The sequence below is a fragment of the Nasonia vitripennis genome, chromosome 1 (assembly GCF_009193385.2).
Source record: "Nasonia vitripennis strain AsymCx chromosome 1, Nvit_psr_1.1, whole genome shotgun sequence".
Taxonomy (NCBI): domain Eukaryota; kingdom Metazoa; phylum Arthropoda; class Insecta; order Hymenoptera; family Pteromalidae; genus Nasonia; species Nasonia vitripennis.
In genome coordinates this window covers 15,424,780-15,438,722 of record NC_045757.1, presented here as the reverse complement: position 1 = coordinate 15,438,722, position 13,943 = coordinate 15,424,780, and the positions used below count along the sequence as shown (strand labels likewise).

Sequence of the window (13,943 nt, the reverse complement as noted above, 5' to 3'; positions counted from 1 at the left end):
GAGAGAGAGAGAGAGAGAGAGAGAGAGAGAGAGAGAGAGCACCAGCTCATCGTCGAGCAGAGCGCGCGAAATTTGGAAAAGGAAAAATATATCGTTTCGAATACTATATTTAGATGTAAAATTGAACGCTTTTTCGATTTAATTGGCGCAAGTCACTTTGTTGTAGGATCAACCTTTTTTTAATAAATAAAGAAAAATAAATTTTGCACGTTGTTTTCGCATAGAACCCGTTGATCTAGGAAGCTGCAAATTTCAGAATCGTCTTCTTCGACCTCGATTTACCTATAATGTGACCAAAATGCAGCCATTTCTATCGCATGCCTCCAAGCTATTTTTAATCGACTCATACAGTCATACCTCTTCGTATTAGGAATCGTTCTCAAGATGAATCAACCCTTGCAAACAAATTTTCCATCCGAATCGGAGTATGCAGCTCCGCTATATAATATTGAATCAACGTAAAAAGTGCATACAGCGTTCGATTCTTCGATATTCTTGGCAACAGCGTCTTTAAAAATAGACATCGCGACGTCTCGAGACGATACGATGCTGATACTCTACTACCCGTCGACTCTCAGTCGCACTGCATAACCTAGAAGATCCGCGGGAGTTCCCACATTGTCGTGTCGGAGAGTCGAGAGTTACGCTCGGTACAAGTGATCTGCAAATGCGGAGAACTCGGAAAAGGCAAATCTTCCTAGGCTCGCTGAAGATACCCTCCTCCTCGCTCGATCGTCCCGCTGTAGGATGGTCTTGCGGCTCTCTGTACTCCGGCAGCTCGCGAAGAACTCGGCCGGTAGCCTCAAGGTCAAACACTACAATGCGGATGAGGGCGGAAAAAGATTCTACGTGAATCTGCCTCGGCTCACGCCTCAGGAGGTACGTAATTACTTTTCATTTTTTTTTTCTTTTTCTACTGTGCATTTGTCTCTTGTTTCACGTGTTTCTCTTTCATGCGCTGCTTGCACACTTGAGCAGGTGACCGATATACTGCAAGCCAATGAATTTACCAAAGAATTTACTGGTCCAAACTCGGTGAAAAGTTACGACTCTAATCAGCTAGCTTCCAACAATCCCATAGAAGACACTAGGTCCGAAGCAAGATGCTTATTGACGAATGGTACATCTATTGAACATGAATGTTATCTAAGATTATTATTATTGATTTCTTTTTGTTAAATTCAACTATTGATATCTTGCAGGGTTCTTGATGGGTGTGTTCGATGGGCATGGAGGCAGTGCCTGTGCTCAAGTAATCTCAAAGCGCCTTTTGTACTATATCTCAGCTTGTTTGCTACCTCCAAATATTCTGCAGACATTCTTGGAGTCGAGTGCTCCGGAAAAGACTGCCCAGTTACTGGAAACTTTCAATGACAAAGCCAAGCTAATTGACGAAATAAATAAAATTTACCAAGCTAGCTTCATTGATTTTTTGAAGGACTTGGCAGAGAACAGTACACAAAAGGAATTTGTTATGGAAGCTGCCATAGAAAATGCTTTCCTGAGGCTTGACAATGACATTTCGACTGAAGCTTTGAATGCTAAAGGCAAAAATGTAGCAAGAACTCTCTCTGTGGCAGTGTCAGGTGCTGTTGCTGCAGTCGCACATATTGATGGGCCTCACTTGCATGTTGCTAATGTAGGCGATTGCCAAGTAGTTTTAGGTGTACTCTCAGGTATGTCTTTGTTCTGCTCATTAAAGATAGAACAAAAGTTGTAATGTAGTATTAAAAATAATTATAAATCAATATGAACCAATGTATATGCATGTAGTCATCACAAGTCATGATCAATATTTTTTTCTTCAGAGAGTGATGGATGGTCTGCTAAAATGATGTCAATAGAGCACAATACTGATAATCGTGCTGAAGTTGAGAGAATTTACTCGGAGCATCCACCCAATGAGAAATCAACTGTTATAAAAATGGAGCGTCTTTTGGGTCAATTAGCGCCACTTCGATCAATGGGAGATTTTCGATATAAGTGGAGTCATGAACTTATGCAAAAGATGGTAGCACCACTGTATGGTGAAAGTGCAATACCTCCAAACTACTTTACTCCACCATACCTGACTGCTAAACCAGAAGTTAAATATCACAGACTGACACCCAAAGATAAATTTTTAATTATAGGTAATTTTCAGGACATCACGTGAATAAATAGAATAAATAACCTTAAATTATCATTGCTAGTTAAAATGTTTAAATTTCAGCTTCTGATGGTCTTTGGGATTTAATTTCTCCACTGGAAGCTGTACGATTAGTGGGTGAACATATGAGTGGCAAAGTAACTCTAAGTCCATTAAGACTACCTCGAAAAAATATGAAACTTTCAGAGATCAACGAAATGCTTCTGCAAAGGAAAGAAGGATTAAAAAAGAAACCACTTGATGGTAATGCAGCTACTCACCTAATGAGAAATGCGTTAGGTGGAACAGAATACGGAATAGATCATGCGAAAATTTCGAAAATGTTAACATTACCAAGTGAAGTAGTACGATTGTTCAGAGATGACATCACAGTCACTGTGGTATATATGGATTCAGAGTTTCTCAGACACTGTCCATAAAAAATGGTTGCTATACTTTTTTACTGTATTGATAATGATTAAAAATGAGGTTTCTATTGTCTCCAAAAGCCGTGAAACAGATTACGGTGTAGAGCTTGTTATTTATTTAATTAACAATAAAAATAATTTACACAAGAACTGAGTTCTCTGATTATTCTCAATACATTACATTATACATTGAATCTAGCTATTTAAAATTGATCTTAAAAAGTGTCTCGTAAACACAACCTGTAAGGTAAAAATGTATAGTAAAAAAGCTTTCTATTTTTTTTCTTACAATAGTCACAATTAAAAATACAATCATTATGCAATCAAAACAAAAATAAAAATAAAATCGTTTTTTTAAAACAAAAACCATCATAACTGTTCCATCAATAAAAGATGAATACTTCTGCAATACATCATATGACTGCAATACATTATATGTTGAAGATAAAAAATAACGTATTCATTAGTTTTAATAATCTAGACATTTTTATCTCAAAATATAGGTCATTTATAGTGTATTGATGCTGCCATTGATGGCGAGCTGCAAGCTTATTACACGCAAGTTTGCCAGTTTTAGTACCTCAATTGTTGTTCTTTAGAAAAAAACAAAAAAAGTTTTTTTTAACATTCTCATCTTCATCAAACACGCTGAATGATTCAAAAATAGGATAAGGCAAGCGCGCTTAAATTGAGTTTTTGAGTTTCGTTTATCTCGTTCATTTGCTATTGAGTTTTCAAATCAACCCTCCTGACCAAAGTCCTCCTTAAACTTCTCTAGTTTACTCATGTCCTCTTCATTTACAGTTGGACGGGTGGTGCTCAACGATTTTAACATGTCTTTCTGTAAAGGTCAATTCGAAAATTCGTTAGTTTTAAATATAACTAATATATTACACGTTTTGTATAATCCTTACCATAGTAACAGGCGGTTCAAATAATTTATCTCCAGGTACTTCCATCCAATTCATTTCAATCGCGGCAGGATCACCAGGAGAGCAGGGTGTAAGTAAATCATCAACAATAACTGAATGATCATTCGGTGATGGCCCTCTAACTCTCTTAAAGTGTGTGGCAGTCTGAACTTGTCTGACTGGCTGCATAAGAGCATCTCTTACTATGATGCTTATATCAGCTCCTGAATATCCTTCAGTTGCAGATGCTAGTTTCTTGAAGTCCTCTTCAGATAAGGTGTGAGCAGTGCTTCCTAAATGAAGCTTAAACATGATTACTCGCGCGGGCTCTTCTGGCAAGGGAATATAAATTCGCTTCTCAAATCTTCTTCTAATGGCAGAATCTAAGACCCAAGGAATATTTGTGGCTCCCAGCACCAGAATTCCTTCGTTGTCAGTTCCAACACCTAAAAATATTTGAATATTTGATAAGAATAATTATTGCATTGGTGTATTAAGAAACTTTATGAAACAATATTGTTTATACCCTGCATTTGAACCAAGAACTCCGTTTTTATCCTTCTGGCTGATTCTGATTCATTATCAGATCTTGATGAGCAAAGTGAATCAACTTCATCAATAAATATGATACTAGGTTTATGAGATCGGGCCAATTCAAACAAATTTTTCACCAACTTCTCAGATTCTCCTAGCCATTTGCTTACCAAATCAGAAGAGGACACCGAGAAGAAAGTGGAGTTGTTTGCTTCAGTAGCAAGAGCTTTGGCCAAGTATGATTTACCTGTTCCCGGAGGCTACAAGAAAAAAAAACATTTTTATATTTTTGTAAATGAATGAAGTCGTGATCTACGTTTTGCCAATAAATGAATAAAAAAGAAATACTTACACCAAACAATAAAATTCCTTTCCAAGGAATTCTTTTTCCTGTAAACAAGTGTGGGAAACGAAGAGGCAGTATAACTGCTTCCTTCAAAGCCTCCTTAGCTCCATCCAACCCAGCAACATCACTCCATTTAACATCTGGTTTCTCAATAACAATTGCACCTTCTAATTTACTTTGTAACTTCTTCTTTTCAGGATCACTGTCGGTGTCACTGTCACCGCTATCACTTTTCTTGTCTTCATTCTTTGAGTTTTCTTCACCAGTTTTGACTGGCTTTTTCTTGCCCTTCTTCAGATAAGTTTTCAACTTTTCTGCCCGATCAAGATACTGCATACACTTGTTCCGAATACTATCCTTGGCTCTATCACCTTGTGCTTCATCTGATAAATGCAATAAAACATTAATTTGTTTAGAAACAAATTTATAAGATTACAGTAAAAGAGAAGGACAAAACTTACATTTGATAGCATGGAGAAAATATTCTACTGAATGTTCGTACAGCTTTAGTGCTTCTTCGTAATTTTTGTTCCTATCCTCCTCTGTGGCCTTTGTTACCATATCAATGGCCTTCTGCAAAGACGCAAAACATCTCGCGTCAGTCGCACAATCAACAATCTTGAAAAGGCTGCTATATTAAGTATGTTACCTGTAAAATAGGGCCGGATGCCATGATGCAGCTTATCAACAATAACGACTTGCTCCACCTTGAAGAAAGGAAAGAGTGTGTGTCACTCCTTTTCTAACCTTAAAAAACTTCGACCACGTCTAATCAGTAATCACCTAAAATTATGTACACAAATAAGAACACATGTTTTCTTTGCACGCGCAGAGCTTCGCAATTGCTAATCAATAGGCCAGAGCCAAAAATAATGTATTACAACAGGCAGAATATACGAGAGGAAAGCAGTCCTTACAAGAGTAATATTTATAGTACAAGTTGTTCTTTCCCTGTCAAACGGATAACCTTCAAAATTCAACTTGGTGACGTCGTCATGGCAGTCGTTGGCTCATCGATCCTTTAACGCGTTAGCAGGATTTCAATCTTGAGAATACGACGGGCCAGTCTTCGCGCTAGAGGTTCATTGCGCAAAATTGGAAAACCCTGCGGGAAAAATCGGAATGTCAAATTACGCCTCTGCTTTTGTCGAGAGAAGGAGAATCGCTTTTTTCCACGAACTACGCGAATGCGAAATAGATGATAGAACGATTAATTCCTCTTAGAATATATGCACGCTGCACGACTCACGCCCTCTACTCGAACAAATACGCCAAACGGAAATAAATGACACATGCGTCGATGCGATTGAAGTTCCGTGCGGTATCCGCAATCCGGTGTGTTTGTATGTATATATATAAAGTATTTATTTTAACACTTTTTTACTGCAATTAAATTGAATTTTAATAGTTCATTATTTTTTTAACCATGAGAAATACGGTTTGTTTGCTGCAAACTGAAAATTTGATTGTATCACACAGCATTTCAATGGATAACCTGAAAACTCGACAATACTTTTGTTTTTGTTGACTATATGCTATTTTTATTTTTGAAATAGCAAATTATGTAATTAAGTTCGCAGTATTACGCTGATAGCGTAATTTATATCAAATAAAATTATGTTCTATATTCAACCACCAAAAGGCTTGGTTACATTACACACTTTAGAGGAAATAGTTTTTTCTCGAGTAGAGTATTTAAATGCCCTAGATAATGAAAAAGATGAAGTTTTCAATGGGAAATTTGAGTATCTATTAGAAGGTTCACCGCATGACTACGTAGGCCACTTTACGTTAAGGTATGTACGTTAGTTCTCTTTTATTTTAACTGCATAAAATGAAAACTTTTAGCCCATTAACTCTATTTGTTACTTTTCAGACTAATTACATCTAAATCCAATGAATCGTTTTCACAATGGCTGAGTAAAGAGATCTTGCTTTTGAAAAAAAGATTGTCTTTGATACATCCAAGACAGTTGTTCAGATTATTAAAAACAATTCGAAGGCATGTTAGAAGACGAGAGAACTGCAAAAATCCTGTCGATGATATTCTTATAGAAATCAGTTCATTTTATTTGACTCCAAAAGCTTTCAAGCATATCATTTCAAAACATCATTCTAAGAACTGCACTAAATATTACCATAAAAGTATGCAACTTGAATTTAAAAAATAATCATATTTTTCTTCTATAATAATCATTTCATTTATTGAAATTCTGATTACTTTTTAGTTGATTTTGTTTTAATACCTGATCTAGTTGAAGAAAGATCTGTTGAGTTGTATAGAGGCTTTGCTACTGTTTACTGTTCACAATGGAAAGACCTCCTTCAATCTTTATTTCAAACATTTATAGTTTTAGAAATGAAGAATCAAAGTGCATTGATGCATCACCTCTTAGCAGATCCACGCTTGGATACAATACATCGAAAACTTTTTCATGGTTCATACACAAAAAGCTACAGCAGTGGAAAAATTACGGCATTGAATATAGACAACGAAGCATTTAACTTTCCCCCTTGTATGTACCACTTGCACTTGGAACTAAGACGTAAACATCGTTTAAGTCATTATGCACGTTTTTACTATACACTATTTCTGAAAGAGTGTGGAATGAACTTAGAAGATGCTTTGATTTATTGGAAAAATGAATATTCCAAGCCACATAGCTGTACATCTCTTTGTGTTCATGATTGGCAAACAGATGCCAAGAAATTCACATACAGTATTAGACACATGTATGGTTTAGAGGGAGGACGAAAAAATTACAAAACTCCGAATTGCCGCGGTATTTGCGTAAGTAACTTTTTAATAGTTTTTAGAAATGAAAACATTAGATAAAATATCAAAAAGCCTACTTATATTCTATACAGGAGCAAGTTCCTGGATCAAATTATGAAGGGGGTTGTCCATTTAGTAATTTTGATACAGACTCCCTACGATACTTACTACAAAAGTCAATAAATGGAAGTGAACTAGACCAAATTATGGCGGTCGCACCAAAACAGAAACCTCAAGACACATGTGCAAACTTTTTCAAACTGAAAAGTGCTACCTGTGTAAGTGATATTACTATTACCAAACCTGTTCAGTATTATTTAGCAATGAGAGACCTTAATTAATTAATTTATATATTTTATATACAATCAATTTTTTAACTGTAAATTTTTATTCTTTGAACATTTTTTTTTTAATCAATTATAGTTTTTTAATAAATAAGTTATTATCTATTTGCGAAATTAGAAAAAATATCTACATGAATTTATCATCTAAACATCATTTACATTATCTTTTCTTAGCAAACTGATTCAGGCCATCTTGTATCACTTTATGTGTAACTCCATTCCTTACTAATATTGACAAAACCCCTACTTCAGTTAAATCACTGATATTCCTCTGCTCATCATCAAAAAATATCATATCTTTGTATTCAACACCAGAGGCATTTTTTATCCTAAAAAAGAACAGAAATTGATACTTCATATACTATACATTCAAAATCATAAAAAAATCGTAAATAATTTACTTGGAAAAATGTGTAGTCTTAGTGCCAGGATATATCTCTTTGTACTTTATGTATTTGTTCCATCCAAACAAGTCCAACAGCTGATTTGCTCCTCTAATTTCTGATGTTCTGGAGGCAATTCCAATTTCATATCCTTCTTCACTCAATTGCTTAAATATTTCAGGTGAATGTGGATAATACCGTACTGTTTGGCCATGAGCATCAACTATTTTATTGTTTTGACTAAAATTATTGAATTTCCAGAGTAAAGTTATATATTTACATTATGTTATGTATATTGTGAAATTGTAAAATATACATATACAAACCCTTTTCTAAATGGTGGGGTAACATGAGTGTCTACCCAGAAAGGCCAAAGTGTATAATCTAAAACATTAATTTTGTTCTTATTATAATAATCTATTTCAAAATTTTTCAACAGTAGAAGAACTTTAGAAACTAAGTTTTATTATATACAGAAGCTATTAGTTTTGTTAAATTACGAAGAAAGATGGAGAATCATTTTTGTATCGTCATCATTGTTATAAATTATGCATAAAAAAAAATTAATCTTTGCAAAAATTTCACGTAATTGTGCAACACATCTTAAATTTTTAGAAAATTCCATAATCAAAATCTTGTAACAGTTTCAACACTTTTAAGAAAAATTAAAAACTTTATCCTTCAAACATTTATTAACCACGAAAAAGACCTAATTTACGAGAAACACTATCGTAAAAAATCTAACCTAAATCAAAGACAACGACTTTTGGCTTCTTTTCACTCATTCTTCTGGATATGAATCGCAAGATTGCGTCCCTTTTGCTATATCGCCAGCGATTATTTCACATTATTTAAGTGCTTCGTTCAAAGTGATAATGCAAAGTGCCAAAACTTTGCTCGAAAACAATCTGTCTGCACTTTTAGACACATGTGCGCGGGCTGACCTTTATAACCCGTTGTTGACTATGTATTAGTGGATGTTTCGAATTATTCAACGCGGAAGTTACAAGCGAGCCGCACACGATCTATGGTAATTTTTCTTCGAATTATGCATGCAAAAAGTAAAGAAAAATTATTTTCGTAATTGGCCAAAGGAGTGATTAAATAATTAAAATAACCGTTTTTACTTATTACGTATCTATATTTATTCATGTTATTATGTATATTATGTACAAAGTAGTTTCTAATAACCCTACTCGGGGCTCAATCGGATAAACTTTGTTTTTCTTATATACATTTATAATATTACAGATACACCAAAATTCTCCACAGTCACGAAAGTATTCATATATAATTGTGATCGAACTGTGATTTTCTCTTTTTTGCAATATAATAATAATAATAATCAATACGTCTATAATAATAGTAATTATAAATAATAATAATAATAATGAAACAAATGTTATTCGATATACAATAAAAAATCAAAAACAACAAATTTTTCTTCTCGATAATATATATACTTATAATTAATCATCGTCGATAACGCATCGCTTATATTTGAGAGTAAGATATACACGTATCGCTATATTATATATTCATATATTTCCCCGTAAAATTCGAATATTTTTATTTTTCTCTTTCTTTCTCAAAATCATACATAGGATTACAGCGCATTCTTACTCATTCTCGTGATACTCTCTCAGTATATTATACTTTATACTTAATATTAATGTAGTTTACAGTTTTTTTTTTCATTTACTTACAATAGTTTTCGCAAAACATTCATACAGTATTTCCCAAGTATTTAGCGTGATAGCGTTGATATCGAAACAAATTTATAAAAATACGTGTATTCGTCACACTTCTAACTGGCTGCGGCTATATATTTTATTTTGTTGTTGTTATTATTATTATATTATTGTTATTATTATTATTATTATACTTCATGTTATCATTTTTTTTTTGCTTTGTTATTATATCTTTTGTGACAAATTACAAGCACGATTTCCATGACTACACTCTTAACGAAAACGATGTAACTCGCACAAACTGGACACCGCGGCGTCCCTTTCGATTACAATATACGCTATCAAAGGAAAACTGTTAGAGGGAAGGGGGGCTGTGATACATTATTTACGCAACTTATCATGAAAACTGCGCTCGTCTTTATAACTGCAAGATACGAAGTTGTGTGTATCGATGTGTGATGTATATCTTTATTATATAGTGTGTCGCTCGTGTAAAGATGTGTATTAATGTGGAAGATTGTATTAAAGCGATCTTGATCCAACGTCATTCTCATAATCAAAAAGGCACTGAACGCACATTGTTTATTATAATGTATCATAGATCGACAATACGGATCGGTAGACTAAAATTCATCGTAACTCGCACCTCCTTGTCTTCCTTATTCTTTTCCCGCTTTCCTCTATATACGTCTCTTGCTACAATGTTATATACCCCCCCCCCCCATGAATTGACGAAGAAATGCAAATGATCGCGTGCACTGCGGTGCGTCATCATTGCCGTTGTTACGTATTTTCATAAAGCATGATATACTTGTTGCACCGTTTGAACGAAAAATCTTCGTGTGTATTAGATGCGCACGCATAGGACTCATCGTATAAGATATCGCGATCGATTTTTCGTTAAGAGTGTCGTTACTCGTTACACGTATAATATGTATATGTTATGTACGTACGGGATAAGGGCGTTTTGTTGAAATTGCGCGAACCATCGCACATATTATACTGGCTATCGATCGACGGGCAAATCGAAAAGTAAAAAGCTGCCATCGCTAGTGCTTTTATCATTTTCGTTTTTTAATTTTTTTATCATTTTTTTTTGTTCTGTTAATATCCTTTATTTATGTATATAATTCTGCGTTTAGCTTACTTTAGATTTATTTAATTATCATGTACTTTTCGTCTTGTCTTTTTTTTCATCTTTTGCCTCAAACGAAAGTACGCTTCTTGTTTTTTGAACGTGTGCATTATAGTCTTGTTTTTATTTTTTTTTCTCGCAGTTGCTCGCTCTCCCTTTTTTGATAGCGCGTTTGCACGAGAGTCCGCCACGATTAATCGGTAAATCGTAACACTATCACAAGTAGAATTCGCACTTTATCCCAAGGAGTCCACGCATTAGGAGCCCATACTTGCCCAATAGTCATTGGGGTCGTACAGGCATATAGTGATTATAAAGCAATTCCTCTTTTGTCGATTAAAAAAAAAAATTTAAGTTTATCGTCTAAATTTTTCTCCTAATTACTCCTATTATGTATATAAATTATAGACAATAATAATCGAAACTTTTATTAGACACTGAGAATCGTATCGAGTACAAGCAACTTTCCGAGTATGCGGTACGAATGACAATCATAATAATCATAATAATAACACTTTCGTATATAGCACAATTATACTTATGATGCTTTCTATAGACACCTAATACGCTTGAAAACGCTCAAAATAGAAATTACTTTATAAGCACATTGAAAGTGATTGACATATTTATTCATTAGTTTGACGAGGTGAAAATATAAAATATATGTACCGTTAATTTCATAATCGTTAAACAAACACAAAGAAAGTCGATCGAGCGCTTCGCACTATATCGCATGTTGCGGTACATGTACTCCGTTATAATTAAAATAATTTGTCTTCCTTATAGCAATCAAAGGATTAGCAATAATATACAAATATCTACCGATAATTGAAAATTGTATGCGTATATGGTGTGAGAACGTGTGAGTGTATCATCTCGTTTCTATACATGTATAGGAAGTACCATAATAGTGGAAATATATACCTATATGGAATATTATTTAGACTCATATCCTCCAGTCATTTTTCTTTTCTCTTTTCTCACTTACTATCGCGATATTGTAGGCTTGATGGCGGACATCGTTACTCGTACAATGTTTCCAGAGATGATTAGCTTTTAACCAATCTTGGTTTGATTACCGACCCATAACTCCCGTTATAATGACAAATTTCACGATCAGTTTCCTAGTCGGGATTTCGAAGTTTCTATATATATAGAGATGCGCAAGTGACGAGAATCGGGTATGTATATACGTGTGTAAGCCTCTACGTGCATGATTTTCTCTTTTACAATTATTTATTCGCTCATATTTACACACACGCACGTAGGTTTACACTATATGCTATGTATATAATTATGCATGTAATAAGCGTGAATATACATATATATATATAAGAGACTGCAAAATTGCACGAGGCGGACTGTAATTCATTTTATTTATATTTTTTTTAATTTCGGGTAGCCTTATATGCATATTACGTACGATTAAGGATTCTGCGCGAAGAAATTTGTTCGCTCTTCGCGAGACTCTCTTTAGAACTTGTCGCTCGTTTCGCGCTCGAGACATGATCGTGTTGTGTACAAACTATAGTATTTTTTCTGTTAAATAGTTTTTTTTTTTGTTCGCAAACTCGCTCTTTATTTTTTTCGCAGCATCTACTACGTACGTAAATGTATGTCGAGTTGAAATTTTTCGCACCGTGATTTTTTATTTTTCTTATTTACTTCTGTTTTCATCCACAAAGACCTCTCGCATCTATGTAAAGAGATACTGTCAGTCTCACGTATATATTTTTGTTTAATTATCGGCAGTTTTTCTTTGCACCGTGCACCCTATGTTACTTGTCGCTTTATAATAATTCATTTAGTGATACTTTTTTGCGTTACTTTTTTCTGTTATACTTATTACTTTATAATATACTTCCTTCACTGTGAGCGTCTGTTTTTTAATTTTATTTTCATTTTTAATAATAATTAATATTTTATTTCGTACATATAATATTCTTTATATACGATAGAAAAATCTGCGACACGTGAAATCAGTAATTGTCTAGCCCATTTTCTTTCGCCCGCCCGACTGTCGCGTCGTAGCTCCCTCGCATTTCCATTTAAATTCAACTTGTTTTGTAATTATTAATCGCTAGGCCAAATTCTACAATCTAAAAACGTTTTTTTGTACGATTGTTATTTAAGAAATCAGCTTTCTCGTCCGAGACTGTGACTCGAACGTATTACTATAATATATATACCCTCCCAGTCAACGAACGCGGTGTGTTATATGATTATATCGTATTGTACAAAATGAAGAGAGACAGCTTGTTAAAACTGCGATAAGACAGAGCTGGGTGCTAGTAAACAATTATTATTTGTCTGAAGAACGTTGCTCATACACGTTATATTCAATATTTATCATCATGCTTTTTAAACAGTAATAGTTTTCTAAGAGTACGCCTAATATGTATCAATATGACTCATGAGTTTCATATAGAATGCTAGTTTTGTTGCTCAAAATGACCGAAATTAAAAAAAATATTGAGCATAGAAAAATGTTTGATTGACAAACGCAAAAATTTTTTTGAAAGATCTGTCGATAACATTTGCTTTAGTGATGGCACTTTCAAATGATGTATTAATAATTGACGTTTAAAAAATACAACAAAAAAACTAATGGACAATTTACTGGGACCCAACGCTGCGGTTGAACTACAATAAAAGCTAGAACCCGGTAACAGTAATTACACCATTGTTTAATTTTGAAACCTTTGTACGTGTATTAATAAACCAACATCGTAGACCATCTTATTATTTACATTCCTTGTTAATAGTTAAAAAATCAGACTTTCTAGGCTCTTTAGCCTATGAGAAACGGAGTACATTTTACATTGCGCTAATGTTATTTTATTTTTTTGCCTTTATTTTGCATTCGTGTACCATTTTTTTGAATTTGCGAGTTTACGTGTATTATCTTTACAATTTGTGTATTTTATATATATATATATATATATATATATATATATATATATATATATATATATATATATATATATATATATATATATATATATATATATATATATATATATATATATATATATATATATATATATATATATATATATATATATATATATCGTTTGCATGGAAAATTAGGGAGACTTCAATCTAATCACAGTATATGCAGATTTGATCGCGAATAAATTAAATCTTATTGAACCATATTACTTCAATCTCCATATCACTTTTATCCGCCATCGCCTGTGCAGCATTAATATATAAAAAGAATATATATATATATATATATATATATATATATATATATATATATAT

At 33.5% G+C, this 13,943-nt stretch overlaps 4 protein-coding genes across 7 annotated transcripts; 2 read left to right on the top strand and 2 right to left on the bottom strand.

Moving 5' to 3' along the window:
• The first annotated feature begins 79 nt into the window (after positions 1–79).
• Positions 80–2,706, top strand: LOC100120329 (pyruvate dehydrogenase [acetyl-transferring]-phosphatase 1, mitochondrial). The gene is made up of 5 exons (XM_001603930.6): positions 80–879; positions 979–1,120; positions 1,203–1,676; positions 1,809–2,132; positions 2,213–2,706. The coding sequence occupies exons 1-5, from the start codon at positions 748–750 to the stop codon at positions 2,566–2,568; spliced, it is 1,428 nt and encodes a 475-aa protein (XP_001603980.2). The 5' UTR covers positions 80–747; the 3' UTR covers positions 2,569–2,706.
• LOC100118923 (vacuolar protein sorting-associated protein 4B) lies at positions 2,650–5,603 on the bottom strand. 4 transcript variants are annotated; one of them, XM_001601718.5, is made up of 7 exons: positions 5,265–5,603; positions 4,997–5,130; positions 4,809–4,920; positions 4,354–4,730; positions 3,994–4,261; positions 3,471–3,913; positions 2,650–3,397 (listed from the first exon to the last, which is right to left on the bottom strand). In XM_001601718.5, exons 2-7 carry the CDS (start codon positions 5,018–5,020, stop codon positions 3,296–3,298), a joined length of 1,326 nt encoding a protein of 441 aa, XP_001601768.1. In that variant the 5' UTR covers positions 5,021–5,130; positions 5,265–5,603; the 3' UTR covers positions 2,650–3,295. The 4 variants fall into 4 exon arrangements, with proteins under 4 accessions (XP_001601768.1, XP_032457048.1, XP_032457046.1 ...); XM_032601157.1 differs by having other exon boundaries at positions 4,997–5,054; positions 5,131–5,582; XM_032601155.1 differs by having other exon boundaries at positions 5,229–5,582.
• On the top strand, positions 5,587–8,084 carry LOC100120297 (DNA primase large subunit). Its single transcript, XM_008212658.4, has 5 exons — positions 5,587–5,690; positions 5,779–6,143; positions 6,224–6,492; positions 6,576–7,138; positions 7,216–8,084. The coding sequence occupies exons 2-5, from the start codon at positions 5,965–5,967 to the stop codon at positions 7,462–7,464; spliced, it is 1,260 nt and encodes a 419-aa protein (XP_008210880.1). The 5' UTR covers positions 5,587–5,690; positions 5,779–5,964; the 3' UTR covers positions 7,465–8,084.
• LOC107982060 (magnesium-dependent phosphatase 1) lies at positions 7,134–8,909 on the bottom strand. Its single transcript, XM_016989413.3, has 4 exons — positions 8,596–8,909; positions 8,177–8,234; positions 7,869–8,090; positions 7,134–7,796 (listed from the first exon to the last, which is right to left on the bottom strand). Exons 1-4 carry the CDS (start codon positions 8,633–8,635, stop codon positions 7,628–7,630), a joined length of 489 nt encoding a protein of 162 aa, XP_016844902.1. The 5' UTR covers positions 8,636–8,909; the 3' UTR covers positions 7,134–7,627.
• Between the last annotated feature and the right edge of the window lie 5,034 nt (positions 8,910–13,943).